Here is a 16,490-nt window from a genome sequence, read left to right on the forward strand (position 1 = left end):
ACATAAGAGTATGAAATATTGTTTTAAACAAATGCCCTGTTTTTGCACTAAGGAAATATTTAAAACTTTGAAAAAAAGTGAAGATATAGCCCTATTTGTCCTCTTTAAGGACATATCTTCAAAAATATGGACACATTAAAATTGGCCATATGACAATTGATTATACTTAACACTGCGTCGAAGCCGATCGATTCGACCGGCCGTGCCGTACCGGCTAACCTAGTACCACAGGGCTTGGCCGGTCGAGCCGGTGCGCTTGGACGCAGCGTTCACTTCAATTAATTTTCATTTGGCCAATTTTAAAGTGTCCATATATATACTATATATATATACACAGATATATGCATATATTTACACGAGGTGTGCAAAACAAAGCGTGTGTGCGTGTGTGTACATAACAAGCGATCTCCGCGGGAAATCGGCGTAGTCCCGTCTAATGACATGCAGATGAGTAAACTAAAGTTTATGGACAACTATGACGGGGAACATTAAAACGGACGATAATTACGCTCGTCTGGTATCGTACCGTAAATATCCGAGCTGGTCACTCATTGTCGGTATTAACGGAGGAACAAAGTTGAATAAGAAGCACACATTGTACCAAACTATTTTTCGGTGGGGCGGGGTGGCAAAGGGAAGGTCAGATGATATGGAAGATATTATTTTTACAAAAGCGACAGTCGATATCCCACGAATCGATGGAAAAGAAAGGGTAACAGATTTTGGAGATATAAAAAGAGATAGCTTTTGTACCGCGACAGAACCATTTTGCCAAGAGGAATGAGGTATCGATTGTTTCTTACTGCGGGAAATCCATAGTTTTAAGGGTAGTCGATATGTAGCTGTAACCGTAACGTTTAGAATACAGAAAACCGAATGTTCCTAATGTAATGCTTTCATCTAAATACGTATATTTATAAGTATTTACGCGATAGAGGTTCTAATATTTATACCTTGCGCTCTGTAACGTTTACATTTTCAATTGTCTTTCTTCTTCTTTCTTTTCTGTTTCGGGGAACAAACAGGAGACGTTTGTAATTTTGCAACAGAGAGATTGAACATTGGTCATGTATTCGTATCACCAGCGAATGAACTTCATTTCGAGCGATTGGTACACGACAATTTGCAATTTATTTATTATATCTAGTACGTGCAGAAGAGAAAACACGACAGAAATGCACGTACATTCTTTTTGAACTCCATACAAATGTATATAAATCGATCAGAGCCCATCTTGAAATAAGTTCTTCTATGCAAACTAGATATACGTAACAGTACCGTATACCCGCGCCAAAAGGATATTGTTATTATCCAGCAAACAAAGATATCGTTTCAGATATTCGGATTATTCGCGATAGACAAAAAAGAAGGGTTCATGTATCAACGTTCCATTGTGTGTGTGGCATTCTTTTGAAATGATTGTTAGCGATTAAGATCGAGGGTACAAAGTGTGGGAGGAGCGGAAATCAAAATATTCGAAAATCAAAATTACAGTGTAAGTTCATAGAGATTCGTTGTTCGTCGATAAATATTATTTGTTAGTCAAGAATAGTTGGATACGTCCAATAATATAGTCTAATAATCATTAACGGTGTCGTTTCATTTCTTCCCTTCTCACAAAGACACGCATTCCATCGAAGAAGTTCGTGAAAATTATACTTTCGTTTCTTTTAATAATTATCAATAATAACTTTCATTGAAAAATAAGTCAAATAATTTTTAGTAATTTTTATCGCAGTGACAATTATTCCCGTGGAAACAATAATCTTTGCAATTAACTATTGAATTAACAGAGGACACAATCAGATCGATAAACCGATATCTCTGAGCATTCTTAACATTTTAGTTGTCTCTGCCTACTTCCGAGAACCTTAATCACCTTCAATCATCATCCATGTACTTCCTGTACCTGTACCATCTCTGTCCTCCTAAATCTACCTTCTTTATCATTGGCCACCCTTGAACTCCTTGGTGGTGTTAGGCCATTTTTAATTACTTCCGATTTTATTGGTCATGTCTAACCACATATCACAACTGTCTATGATCACCCTCAAAGTCTTTTGTTATATCTAACCACCTTTGACACTCTTAGTCATTTGTAATCATCCTTCAAACACTTCCTTAGCCATCTTCATCTTCTGTGCCCCCTCGTCCTTATTATCATTCATCTGTAGTACTCATTAACTCGATTGGTCATCATTTCCTACGACCACATTTGACCATCCATGGCCAACTTTTTCAGACTCCATTGGTCATCAATGACCTGCAAATTGTGCTGATCCTCGAGGACCTTTGAAGGGCATTAGTGATCTTTCAGCAAATTGAATCCTTTTAGGACTACTGGAACGGTCTCAATCGAATTCGCTGAATTTTAAAAGATTTATGGCAACCTTATGCTAATTACTTGCCTTTACGAAAAATCATTTCTACCAAGAATTTTGCAAAAGTGAAGGAGTGACACATTACCTAACCGTGATATTTGGCACACAGGCTAAGAGCAACACGCCACGCTATTATCAATCGAATCACATAACGCTAATCGCACGTATAAAGATTGTGATCGTACAGTAGCCCACGTTCTCGTACTTATGAAACGACTATCACAATATTATGTCCAATAGATCCAGTAGAAATGTTGAATATGAGTGAAGCAAATTCGGTTAAAAAGTTAATAATCATTTTGTATACTATTACAATGAATTATTTCAACCAAATGTTAATATTGACCGAAGACGGTAGTTATCAAAGTAAAGGTATTTCGATCGGATAGACATTGATAAAGATTCCGATAAACCACACATGTAATAAGGCCGATACGATAATCGTCACTAAAAATAAAAGAAAACGAAGAAATTCATCCGTACCTAGTAGCGCGTGGTCGCGAAGTTAATTCGATATCCATTACATAACATCATAATCTATGCCAATTAATTGCAACAATTCCTATGCGACGACAGTGTGTACACAACATCGGACGTACATACGTCATTATCAGTCGAATTTAAATCGACGGTAAGTACTCCTAACTAAAAAAACACGTCACATTTTTCAAGGATAAATACTGAAACAGTTATCATACAAATTTTGTTTATTCTTCATTAACATACTACCGGTAGATGACGTTCGCGCTATTCTTCGAAATATCGAATTTTAAACGACCGACCTTCGATAAGTTAAGATGAAATAGAAAAACTATTTTTGAAAAAACCGAAATCAAAGATTTGTCAGCGCAATGGATGATCACAGAATGATTCTTCGTAAAACCGCCCAGAAAATCCGAAACAAATACGAATGCCTTTTAGGATTTTCCTCGTAAAGAACGCCGAGAAAAACAATAAGCATACATTAATCTATCCCTCTGGTATTTCAATTACCTCACACATTCTTGCTTCTCGAACTCCGTGGAAGATTGTACACACTGATGTTTTTCTCAATTTAATGCAATTATTTAGCCACTTATGCTACATCGACGAAGATAACGCCGTCAATGTCACGTGCGGCGTAAAATAGGCATAACAAATATATACGGCGGACAAAAAAAAAAACAAGCTCAGCGTTGATACTCATCGTAATTGTCTACTGTACCGATGTATAAATGTAATTGTTTCCTAGATTGATTTCTCTGTCACGCTGATTCCTAATGGTGATAAATTATCAACCTATACAGTATCTCAACTACTCGAAGACGACGGAAAAAAACACAAGAATTCGATTGCAATCCGCGGTCAATCAAGACTTAACTTTGTTCCGAATAATTGCAAAGTTTCAGAGAAAAGAACTTTTCAGATTCGTCGGCACAGCTGAACCACGGCGAGACGAAAGAATCATTAGAAAATTCACGGGAAATGTTGTTCGAGCACGCTTGGAGGTAAGTATGTACTCTGGAAAATCTTTGGCCATTTGTACGTTAAATGATACGTTTTATAATGTTGATTATTACAGAGAAATCACCGAAGAGACCCGTGTGTTTTACAGCCAGTGATAAAGCGGCTATAAAATGTGTGCATACCGTAATAGTCGGATTAGCGGAATACGTCAAATATCTGCGGTGTCAAGATTTTCTTGTTTATTCGTGCTGGCAATGGTACAAGTGGATGGCCGAAAGGTGCGCGCGTATCGGATTGATATTGTTGTTACATTTTTAACCTTGTTAAATAATTCGTCCCCGTGGTGTTCACCCGCTACCCGGAGATAAAATCGGAGCGAGGTATTCCAAGTACATTTTCGCATTTTATCTAACGAATCAACGGGCAATGACGAAACGGCATTTAAGCCTGTTTACCGCTCCCGATATCACCCCTTTAACGGAGGATCGAAATCAAACACGCGGCACCTGCGTCGAATGTAAATACCCAATACTCGTACTTGACCTATACTCGATGTTGTTGTTTAGCCGTCGGTTCTCGTGAAATTAGTATTGCCGCTGGTACCGAGCCGATGGTATGGTGGTTCGAAACGCGTACCAGTCGCCGTAACCTGTGAACTTTCGACGTCGAAATAACGTGTCCACGCAGGTGAACGACATTTAACGGAGATCTCTCGAAAGCCACTTAATCCGTCGCCTGGGTACGGTTGACGTGTAACGCTTAAGTAGAATTTTATTGTATTATCTATATACATATATTATAAAAGTACGAACAATAAACTCCGAGTGATTAGTTCTCGTTGTCCGATAATATCATGGTTAAACAAACCCTACTACTGTAATAATCATTATTGTCTAATGGTCAGTTGAAATCGACGATAGTCGAATAGACCTTGATCCGGATAAGACGTTTTCAAAGCTGACGATGAACGTGCGTGAAGAAGCCGTCGGTGGTACTGATAGTGACATCATTGATCTTGCCACCTGATACTGTTCTAAGTGTTTCGTGTGCCATCCTTTTCTTTTTAATTGTGCGGTATATGTTGAAGTCTCAACGGAGCGATTGCTATCGTGCTCGCGTTGCTTGACGCCACGTTTTTTGCCTCATAATCGCTATAACGTAATTACTTTTAATAATGGTCAACAAGTTAAATTGTCCCATTGTTCCGTGACTATCGAGTCGACGCTGGACATTTAGTGTCGCCGACAATGTATTCGAATCGTTGTTGACAGTCGCGTCTCCGACATACGTGAATCGGCCACACATGCGACAAATTGGTACTTCCTTGAACGCGTAACGTAACCGTGACGTCATCGAACAAAAAGAAAAAACAGAGAGAGAGAAAGAAAAAGGTGAATCCCGTGATCACGAACACGGAATACCAATTATCAGAAATTCCCCTCGAAGACAACATAGATTTCCCTTTATGCAATTCTATTCTTGTCGGTTCATCTTAACACCGCAAACTGGAACCGAATACGTATCGCCGTTCGTGGCGATCGTTTGATAAAATGTGGATAATAATAATTAAGGCATCGGTTAATCTTGCAACGGTTACTGAATTACGGAAAACATAAAAAAAGAAGAAAAAAACACAGGAAAGAATTCATAGCACCGTGTACGTGTACACATTTTCTATGCTGAGTCATTTGCCTTGAACCTATACGTTGCACATTTCGACCAAGAAACAATTACAAAACGTTACAACCATGAGCGGAACGTCATTTAGATAATAGGACGTGTGGAAAACCGTAGGGAAACAACATCTCGAAGACAATCAATTTTACACGTTTTGGTCACGTATCGATGCAAGTTGAACAACGATTATACAACCTACATATCTATGTCCATTGCCGGAAGCAATATTTTCGTGCTTTGCCCAGATACCAGAACTATCCGTCCTTGCTATCGTGCAGTTCGATTAAATTCGTGTTGTCTTCGTATCACGCCGGGTACATACATACATAATACTTGAATCGCCGCGAGTACCAATTGTATCGGCGAACGCAAACGGGTAGGGAGCGGAACAGCCGCGCTGGTCGGTCGGTCGATCGGTGGTGGGGACGTAAGAGAATCAATTCAAGTTCGAATGGGGATTCCGCTCGCGAGCGATGTCGCAAAACAATTAGTGATCTACGATCTACAATTTATTCACGATAAGCCACTCCACTCCCACTATCATCTTGGTTGAGATAGCACACGTTTGTACGTCCGGACGCGGCGGCGGGCAACACGGTCGCATCTATGCACATGAGCGGCTGTAATACCCGACAAACGGGCTGAAGCTTCTTTTATCAGTCAACCACGACCGCGTGAGGCAAACGGTTCGGTGTTCGCGGTGGTACTGATTAATCGTACGCGAAGTTTCATTTTATTTTTTCGCGAGCTACGACGCCGTCGCTTGCCTTCCGGCCGCGACTCCCACGACACTGGATCGATCCTCGATCACGGTTCACCATACGAATCAACGAAGAACCACCCTTCAAACCACCCGCCATCCAACGCTCGTGCGTCCGAAGGATCCCCTTAAGAAATCCCGCGTTTCTTCGAGGACAAGATCGAAGCCGCGCGAGCCAGAAGTGGCAGGGTCAATCGAATATCAACGAACAATCAGCGTTTTACTAGGAAACGTCGACACGCTGGCGCAAATTCCTCGATATATCGTCACTACGTAAGTATCGGATGACATAAGTGTTTTCTTTTCTTTTCTTGTTTTTTCTTCGTTTTTTCATGTTTTTCGAAAACTAGAACGGCGATCAAGATAAATATCGATTAGGTACTAATTTCCATAGTTGCATGTCCATGACTGATTCGTTGACTCTATTGATGTTTATTTTATTTATCGTTTATTACGGCGATTGCGAGGTACCCGAAGGATACCGACTTTTACGAGCTACGAGCGTGAAAAAAATAGACGGTTCTTACACGCGAAATGATAACGATGCGTACAAAATGTATTTACGGCAGAAAAGTGCTATATTAGTGTTGGTACCGTAGTCGAAGGTGATAGAAAACTTGGAGTTTAATACAGCAGTGGGAAAAATTTTCGTCTTTAAGCGTGTGCATTTCTTTGGCCAGTGTGTTATATAGACATATTAATAGTTTCGTAGAATTAATTTTTCGTGTTTCTCGTTTGGGGTGACACATTTGCCGGAACTCGATTAGTAATTTCCCTGGGAATTGTTGCCCTCTAAGTGGATTCTCAAATAAATCCTGCACAGCCGTTTTTCAGCGTTTTGCACGCGTGTAATTTAAATCCACCGACACGTGGGATCAGATTAAGAGTAACACAAGAACCAAGTTCCTCGTGTCGTTAACGATACTTTGCTGATCGCGTATATAGTTTTGCACGCGCTATCAAACCGTCTGGCTCAAGAGCAACGACATCAAAAAATGTAGTGAAAACGGAGCTATCGTTTCGTCAATTCTCTTTCAATTTGTTATCAGTTAATGAATATCGCCGTTCAATATCGATGATCAAATACTCTTGCGAAATCAACATCAAAATCGATAAAAGCCCAAGGCGACAGGTTCGATCTATCGTAGAAATTTAGTTGATCCTTCCATGTTCTTCTGTGAGCAACAGAAAACATACGACCGACGTTTTCGTTTATCTTCGACTAATTTTTACAGATCAAGGCTGACTGAAATAGGCAGATCGGACGTGAAACTGTCACAAGTCGATCCCAGACTCGGCCAATTTCGACGGGGATACTATCAGATCGTCCGCCAGCAACGAATCCGGTACGTGATGACATATTCGATTAAAAAGAATATAAAAAAAAAAAATCTTAAATCCCGAATCAAATTTGATTTACGGCTAGCCGAGCGCTGACCTTCGGAAGCATAATGCATACCTACTCTATCGACCCGACTCACGAGTGTGTTCGTGTTCGAGCAGAAAATGCTCATTAATACGAACGAATTCCCGATTCAGCCTATTCCCCGTGGGAATGATACTTCGTACGAATCATGGAAAAAAATTGCAGGTATGGTCGTTTTTCCGGACTCGTCGACTGAGCCGACGCTGTTGAACGTAACCGATATAAAGTTAAACAACCGCGAGGACCGCGATGAGCAATTAGAAAACAGATCGGACGCTATGAAAGTAAAGGATCACGCGTTCACCATATCGCGGGTTAACATGTGGGACGGCAAGGACAATTACGCGTTGGATTTCGATTGTATGGAGAAGGCCAACGAAAGCAAGGTGAACGGATCGACGGAGATCAAAGCGGAACCGGACGTTGTGAAGAAAGTCGCAGGTGAGCACCGAATCTCGCTGACTACAATATTAATCACAGGACGACGATATCCGTGTCCATTTTGACACAGGATATCAGAACCTCTGCGCACCACTTCAGTTTATAGAAACTAACCGTACAGTAATTTATATCGATATTTTAAAAGAAGACCAACGTACTTTTAAGAAATTCGTTCTAATCTATCTGGACCCAGGTACCGCCGTCCGTTCAGAAATTAGGAATGTTCGCCTTTTGGGTGTTAACCTACGATTTAGCTGGCGATCTTAAACCACTTTCACACGACGATTCGCGTGTGATGTATACCGATGGTACATGCATTACCTGCAGAAGCGTTCAAACAGCGATTCTCGTGAAATACACTATCGCGATACTGATTTTCGTTACCCTCGGTCAGTCGGCCACCGGCAACTGTTTTTGCATCCAGGCGACTGCCAAAACGTAGAAACAAATGGTAGCATTTACATGGTAGTTGAAGTATCGTTCAGTTTGGTCATCGCATCACATAAAACTAAGACTATTCACCATAGAGAGTGCAACATTCGATAACGATAAATTGATTGGCATACTACATAATTTTCCTTCACTGTGGGACAAAAGTCATTCAGATTGTTCTGACAGAATGAAAAAAGCGAATGCACGAACTAATCTCATCAATTTTTCCAGAAAAGTGGCCATCATGTGTTTTTGAAAAACAACATGATATTATTAACTGAAAAACAAATGGTCAACACCTAGTTAAGAAATTAGTCGGATACAGTATCGCGTACGTACATTATTTTATCGCGATATCGTCGCGTTAAAGAGGTCTTATACGCGTCACGATCGACGACGATCGTCTTCCCCCTGATTCTTATGTTGTCATTCAAATTTTGCACACGCATAATCCGCGGTCAGTTACAAGAGTGTTATAACACGTTTGCGATCGTACACGTAACGAGAAACATTGTTGAGAACAACAAGTTACACCGCGGTACTGTTACCAAAATGATAACGCAAACTTCCTTTGTCTCGCGGACGATTTTCTTAAACAGTCAACCGGTCGCGGGAATCATCGTACGAGACGAAGCGAAACTATACGCTCGAACATTGATATTAATAGAAATCCATCTCATTAATTAATCTCCGAGGTGTACCGATAATGCGTACGTTCATCTACGGATGAGTCTGTTCGTATTGCTCGCGAGGTACACGAAACAATAAGGACATATCGCAACGGTATTGCACCACGATACATAAATAAAAATAATCATTTCGAAGCGATAACCTTGTTCGTGTATTATTTACGCTCTTTCGGCATGGAGAAGTCGATTCGTAGCCGGTGTCAAGAAAACCGTTGCGCTGCGATGAAGTTCGGTCGTCAAATTTACGTGTCCTGAACAATCGCAATTTCTGTCGATACGTCGTGAAACGATACGCTGATAAAACGATTCGTGAAAAGTACCGATTTCCGCCAGATTGTACACTGAAACCGATGAGACTAATTCGCGCGGTTCGTTCGAGGATCTCGAGAATTACGAAATTCACGTTAAAATGTGAAATTGAACGGCCTTAAAAAACATCGTGCTGTGCGATGTGAGATGTATTGGTTTGTCGGTAGCGGGTCTGAGAACCCCTAACGGACAAAAGAACAAAGGGGACATGCCACTGCCCCCTCATGGCGATGGATCGCTTTCCAGTGGAAGTTCCTTAGTGACGATCTCTTCCGTCACAAATTCAGATACCGATCCGGACTTCCGTAATAACCCGGCTGGTTTCGGCAACAACATCCAGCACGAGAAATGGTACCAAACCACCCTTCAGGTCGCCGTACCGTTCTTCATCGCCGGGATCGGGACGATCGGGGCCGGTCTGGTTCTCGCAGAGGTCAAGGTACGTATTTCTCGGCTTGTTAATCAATCAAGTCGCGTGTCGTGAAAGCAATTTGTTTGGCGAATTAAGATTTAAACACTCACGATCGTAAATCACGTATTTTTCCCAGAATGTGCTCTTATCGATCGCGCACTCTGCCTCTTATTGTCTGGAGATAATGCTAAATGTACGGCAACGCTTTTTTTTTATTTATCGCGTTTGTGCATTTTATCTGCCGTGGAAATAACACACAACAGCATGGCCCCGGAGTTACGCCGTCGCAATCTCAAGAATCTTTAACATAAATATCCCTCCCCCCGTGCGCCTGTCCGTCCTCCTCCCTGCCCATGGTACAAACATTTACGATTCGAGATTTTATCGGGTACCACTAATGTGGAAATTCTCGGAGCATAATTTACATTCCCGGTTGCATTCCGTACGTAAGAATAATTGGTCGAGGAGCCACCGCCGCCATCTTTTCCCCCCTGTGTAATTAAACCTCGTCTCTGTTCCAGGACTGGAAAGTGTTCAAAACCGTTAGCCAATTATTCATTCTGGTGCCCTCTTTGCTAGGCCTCAAAGGCAATCTCGACATGTGCCTGGCCTCCCGTCTTTGCACGCAGGCGAACTTGGGGAATATGCACGGTGTCCGTGAGATCATGAAAATGATTATCGGTAACATCGCCCTGGTACAGATACAGGCGATCGTCGCCGCTGTATTGGTGTCGATTTTCGCAGTTGTAGTCGACGCGATCGCGGAGGGTAACACGTACGATTTCAAGTGGGAACACTGTCTCTTATTGGCCGCGTCTAGCGTGTCCACTGCCACCAGCTCCTGCTTCATTCTAGGTAAATACAGTCCCGAAACGTACTACCTTACAGTCAAGTCCTTGCACCGCGATTATCGACCGACGGATTTGTTGCTTTAAATCAAACTAGCTGATTAATCAGACATGCATACGTATTGATAATGAATCGGTATACGTTGTCCTGCAGAGTGGAATTGCGATGAAAAAGTTGTTTCACAGTGTCATGTCGATGTAAAATACATCAATTTTTTGCGTGGATTACCATTTTTTTCTTTTTTGCAAATAGCATTTCGCGTCTAATGCAACGTTCTCTCGCATAGATTGTATGCATTAGATTTGTATCCTTCAGTAATGTTCTTTCCAACAGATTTTGTAATGATCGCCGTCATTATGGTATCGTATCGATGCAAAATGAACCCGGACAATTTGGCGACGCCCTTAGCCGCGTCTGTCGGTGATGTTGTGTCGTTGAGCGTGCTATCGGCCATCGCGTCGACGTTATTCGAGAGAATGCAAACGCAGATGTGGGTCCTGTTCGTCATACTCGGCTGTTACTTTTTGATATTGCCGTTCTGGATCTACGTTGTCCTAAAAAATAAATACACTAGGAACGTTTTAACATCCGGTTGGGTTCCCGTTCTATCCGCTCTGTTTATTAGTGGGTTCGTATGTGTACTAAATATATGTTCTATCCATAATACCCCGAACCATTTAACCGGGGGCAAATCATGTAGAACACCGACAATACAATGTGCTTCTCAATTTAGATTCGGTGGTTTAATCCTCGATCGTGTCGTCGACGACTTTCATGGATTTGTGATCTTCCAACCGATCATAAACGGAATCGGCGGTAATTTAGTCTCCGTACAAGCATCTCGAATCTCGACCACGTTACATCAGACAACGATTATGGGAATTTTACCGCCGTCTTCGAAAATGTGGGTTAGCCCGTGGACGGCGCTCTTTAGAGGCTGTAAGTAGTACAATGACGCAAGAATAACTAATGTTGCCTGCTACATATTTTTCGCACTTCCACCATTGCATAATTGCCGTTCGCTTTCGTTCTCCCCCCTCAGCGCCGTACGCGAAAACGGCCAGAATACTCATTTGCATGGCGGTGTTCGGCGAGCTGATCTTCATTTTTCTCGCGGATTACATGAAGCACGGATTATCCACGTTGCACATATACTTCGTGGTCTCGTATCTCATGGTGGCCGTTTTTCAAGTGAGTACAATGACTCCCATGTTCGAGCATCGAGCACGGAAAAAGTGAAAGGTCCCGAGCCAACGGTCGGGGAGACACCAAAAATAAAAAAAAGATAAGAAAAACGAATAAAACCATTTTATCTGTCGCAGGTCATGCTGCTGCTCTATGTGGCGCATATCATTATCCACGCTATGTGGCGGCACAAAATCGATCCGGACAACTCGGCCATTCCGTACTTGACTGCGTTGGGCGATCTCACGGGAACGCTGTTCCTTGCGGTGGCGTTCTGGTTCCTCATAAACATACACCAAGAGTACGGGAAATAATTTCCATGAAACCCTTTAAAACCGTCGATGCCGTGAAGATAGAGCGCAATAATAAATTGCGTATATACCAGCGTGCCTTTCGGAAATATTGCCAGTACATTTAGAGACGTTCGTTCTCGTTGATAGAGTACACAATAGAAAATAAAGAAAAAGTATTTCTCGGAGACAGAAGCGAACAGACAGGAGGATTAGCAGGATGAGTGATTCGTGGAAACAAGTACGGAGTATCTTTATCCGACGATCCAATTGATCTGAAGCGAACAACAGATCAGGATTGCTGTTTCCCCATTAAGAGAACGAACCTCTTAATGGTACGTTGGCTGCGCTAATTAATTTGTCACGCACACCAAGCAGCAACTGTTTAAAAAGAAGAAGAAATACGTTACGAATGTTGAAGTCGATAATACACTAGGTACCAAGCACGATGCATAGTGACATTAAATACTGATATACACTGGCTACCAAGCATAGCTCCTATTGATGATGTAATTTATTGTAATCTTTTATTGATTGTGCAACCGTAATTGCGCAAGAAACTCAGCAAGGAACGTATTGGTTAAGCGACCACTTAGAACTGCGGATTGTACAATTTTTTATACGTTTTTTTTTAAATCGCGTGCAATTGCCGGTGGATGAACAGAGTATGAAGTATTTTTATTATAATATACCTGTGTACCATTGTACTTGAAAGATAAGTCTTATTAATTATGAGCAGCAGTCCTAGTCAGTAGTTTAACGCTGATTAATAACTGTATCACAGTATAAAAGTATCAGAATGGAATATGTACAATGGCACTTGTATTAATAGTGAGATTATAGATCTAATTAACCAGGAAATGTAAAAACGACAATACTTGATAGTTGTAGAAAAAAATAACAGAACATTTTAATGTTAATAGAAGTTCAAGTGGATTTTTTTATGGCATTAGTATAATAAAATATGTATAATAGACTGGTAGAACTTAGTACATTAATACAAGACTTCTACATCTCTGAATAAGCAAGCAATATAGATAGTAAATGTTAAATACAATTTGAAATCATAAACACTACATGTTGCGATAACTTGTAACGACTATGTTTATAATAATGTGGTATAATACGAATACACAATTGATTTGAACGTAGTACACAGTTTTGCAACATAAATGGTGGAGAACTTGATCCTATCGATAATGTCATAATATATAGATGATAATTAACTTATTTTGTATAATATCCTGTGATTTGTAATATTACTTGTCACAAAAATTGATAAAATGTCACATTCCCTTAATAAAGCAATACAACTCTCACATGAACATTTTAATGCTATACCAGAGTGAGAACGTGTATTGAGCTATTTAAACTCATGTTGACCTACAACATGTAACATCTATATTGTAATTAGTATGTATATATAATACACATAATATGAGTAGTAATTACCTTGTAATAGTTTCACGAAACGAGAACATAAAACAGTCAAAAGGAAAACTAACCTATTGTGTCTGACAGATTTCACAAACAGAAATATATTTGTAATATCACTATACATGGCTCTAAGCAGCAGCCTATATGTTGATTAATACAAACGGACCCAAACTTTACTAACAAGATACACTTTTTTTCTCCCAATTAAAGAACATTTCATAAAGCACGGATACGTGTTCTGACGTTAGGTTATGTCTTTTTCTCATAAATTTCAACACAATTATGTTAAAATGCTAATTGCAACCCAGAATGTGAAATAACTATTATTACATAACAATCATCCAAGTACAAGCACGTTTGTAGAGTAACACGTTAATTATACATGTATATATACATACATTAAATGATTTTCACTAACGAACATTAAACTCTTCCAGTAATGAAAAAACTCAACATATGAATTATCACCGATTATTTAAATTAGCGGCTCAAAAAACCGGTATTGTGTTATTTAAGTCGTACCCAAATGGAAATAATACCGAAATTGGCCATTAGTTACTCCCTTAAAGTTGCTTTTTACAACTATAGCTCAAAATATCCCAATAGTTGTACATATTGATACAATGCTATTTTTATAACGTATAACGTATTTCCAATATTTCCATATCTATAACGGTTACAGAGGTGTAACCAAGGAAAGCCAATACAATATCAATATTTGGTATTTTGTTACAAGTCCATGGTTTGAATAAGTCATTGGTATCAACAATACTTTACAATCGTATAATACACGCCACAGAGTGTTTAATAATTATTTTCTGCTTACTTGAACTTTGTATTTGATCGCAGGTTAAATGAAACATAACGGTACCGCTCACGTTCAAATTGACAATCAGGAAAAGCCTCAGACATAAACAGCCCAGTGTTAAACCTATACAAAAATGAGTTGCCATATGACCAAGAATGCTTTATAATAAATGAGATAACAATTGGATGCTTGTGGACAGAAAATTTCTTACATTTTCAACAATTTTGTAGCAGCAACGAAATGAACACGCATAGCCCGCCGAAGGAACATGTCACTGCGCATTCATTCGAGCGCAGTTATTGGTTATCGAGGCGCGCGGTAACTTCAAAATCGCGTAAAACCTAGTTGCATTGCGTTCACCGAAATGAAAGTTCTACCGTGTCCCCGAGTGAGTCCTTCCGAACCTTCGTAACTTGGTCTCTGCAGGTGGGGTACATAACAAGAAGGGGGATGCTGGAACCCACGCGCGACATTCTCCCGAGACATTTAAACTGGAACAGTTCCTGTTCGTATCCAGGAGACGCTACACGGGTTCCTTTGAGGATCCACGTCGCCGGAAGTTCGTTTAATCGCGGACGGGTACCAGTGTGGGTAGAACTTATTTGAATTGAGCAATAGTGATCGAAATTTCTACAAAAGCTGAACGTGAACCTTCAGTGACGACAATGGTGGGTGGCTTGTTAATTATAAATAAATATCATTCGATGTGTGTACGATTGTACAAAAGAATCTGCGCAATGTCATGGTACGTAATTATTTATTGAATAAAAATGTCATACTATTCACCTTGAACGACCGAAAATATGCTGATGGTAAGTTCGTTTAATATAGTCCATACATAGCAAAACGAAATTCCTACGTTCAGACGATATAACAAGATTTACGAACATACATGCACAGTTCATCATACATTTAATCGGGTGCAATCCTTGACTGGGTTAATTGCTACAAACGTCACTCGTTGACGTAATTGAACGCCGACAATCTTTCCATAACTGCTATTACATCGACGGAATGCCAGATCCAAAGTTATCGTTACTATTGTCAAACACTTTCGCTCGCGTGACTTATCTACGTTATAATTATATAGTGCGCAATACTTCAGAGTTTGTATCCTTGCACGACCGTCAGATGCAACAGGTATACATGAAGAATGTACGTTATTCAATTTCTGTCTGTATGTAACGATCCCACATCTGTTTGTACGTGAATGGGATAAAATTAACGACTTCTGTTATCGTATTCTTTTATTCCATCGTGTTCTCATCTTGAACACGATCAATGAAATGTGTCCCACAGCAGGTGATTAAAGAACAAGTGTTTAATTGTAAGACGCTTATAAGCGACAGGGATATCGTTCGAAGGATTTCATGTTGGCGTTAAAAAAACATGTTGCATCGCATTGTTAGTATTGCATTTGGTTTCACTGCCTCCACAATAGAGGCAAGATTAATAGGAGCCACCTCTGCTCGTGAGTGAAGGTGAGCGGAAAGGAAGGCGAAAGGGTGGTTTGACACGCACTGTCGAGCACACGAATGTCTCTAGTCGTTACTATCTTGAGCACAATAACGCTCTGTCAAGCACAAGTGCGCTCCTTCTATGTGAGGGTAATGAAAATGTACGATCCGGTTTCAATCGCGATAGCGTTGTGTATTAGACCAGCATAGGTCGGGAAAACCATACACATACATACAATACATTCCTCGACCGATATTTTATTACTAACAGGTTTGTTGTTGACCGGTAGCATTCCACAGACGTGAAATACTATGAATCGACATAATTTTCAAGGTACCATTCTATATGAAACACTACGTAGTTACGGAGTAATAAAACCTGATGCAACCTTGGCATACTATTGCAAATTCTTTGAACATTCCTGGCCCACTGTCCTACGTGTTTGTCCAAAATGAAAAATAAAACTTTAGTTTAACGCGTGTTTCACTAG

At 40.4% G+C, this 16,490-nt stretch overlaps 1 protein-coding gene across 1 annotated transcript; it reads left to right on the forward strand.

The window, feature by feature from the left end:
- The first annotated feature begins 6,521 nt into the window (after positions 1–6,521).
- Positions 6,522–12,401, forward strand: LOC107185843 (solute carrier family 41 member 1-like). Its single transcript, XM_015573615.1, has 9 exons — positions 6,522–6,537; positions 7,500–7,610; positions 7,856–8,131; positions 9,729–10,000; positions 10,495–10,828; positions 11,156–11,450; positions 11,556–11,761; positions 11,865–12,013; positions 12,145–12,401. The coding sequence occupies exons 3-9, from the start codon at positions 7,858–7,860 to the stop codon at positions 12,319–12,321; spliced, it is 1,707 nt and encodes a 568-aa protein (XP_015429101.1). The 5' UTR covers positions 6,522–6,537; positions 7,500–7,610; positions 7,856–7,857; the 3' UTR covers positions 12,322–12,401.
- Positions 12,402–16,490: the final 4,089 nt, after the last annotated feature.

The sequence above is a fragment of the Dufourea novaeangliae genome, unplaced genomic scaffold, assembly GCF_001272555.1.
Source record: "Dufourea novaeangliae isolate 0120121106 unplaced genomic scaffold, ASM127255v1 scaffold56, whole genome shotgun sequence".
NCBI classification, from domain to species: Eukaryota; Metazoa; Arthropoda; class Insecta; order Hymenoptera; family Halictidae; genus Dufourea; species Dufourea novaeangliae.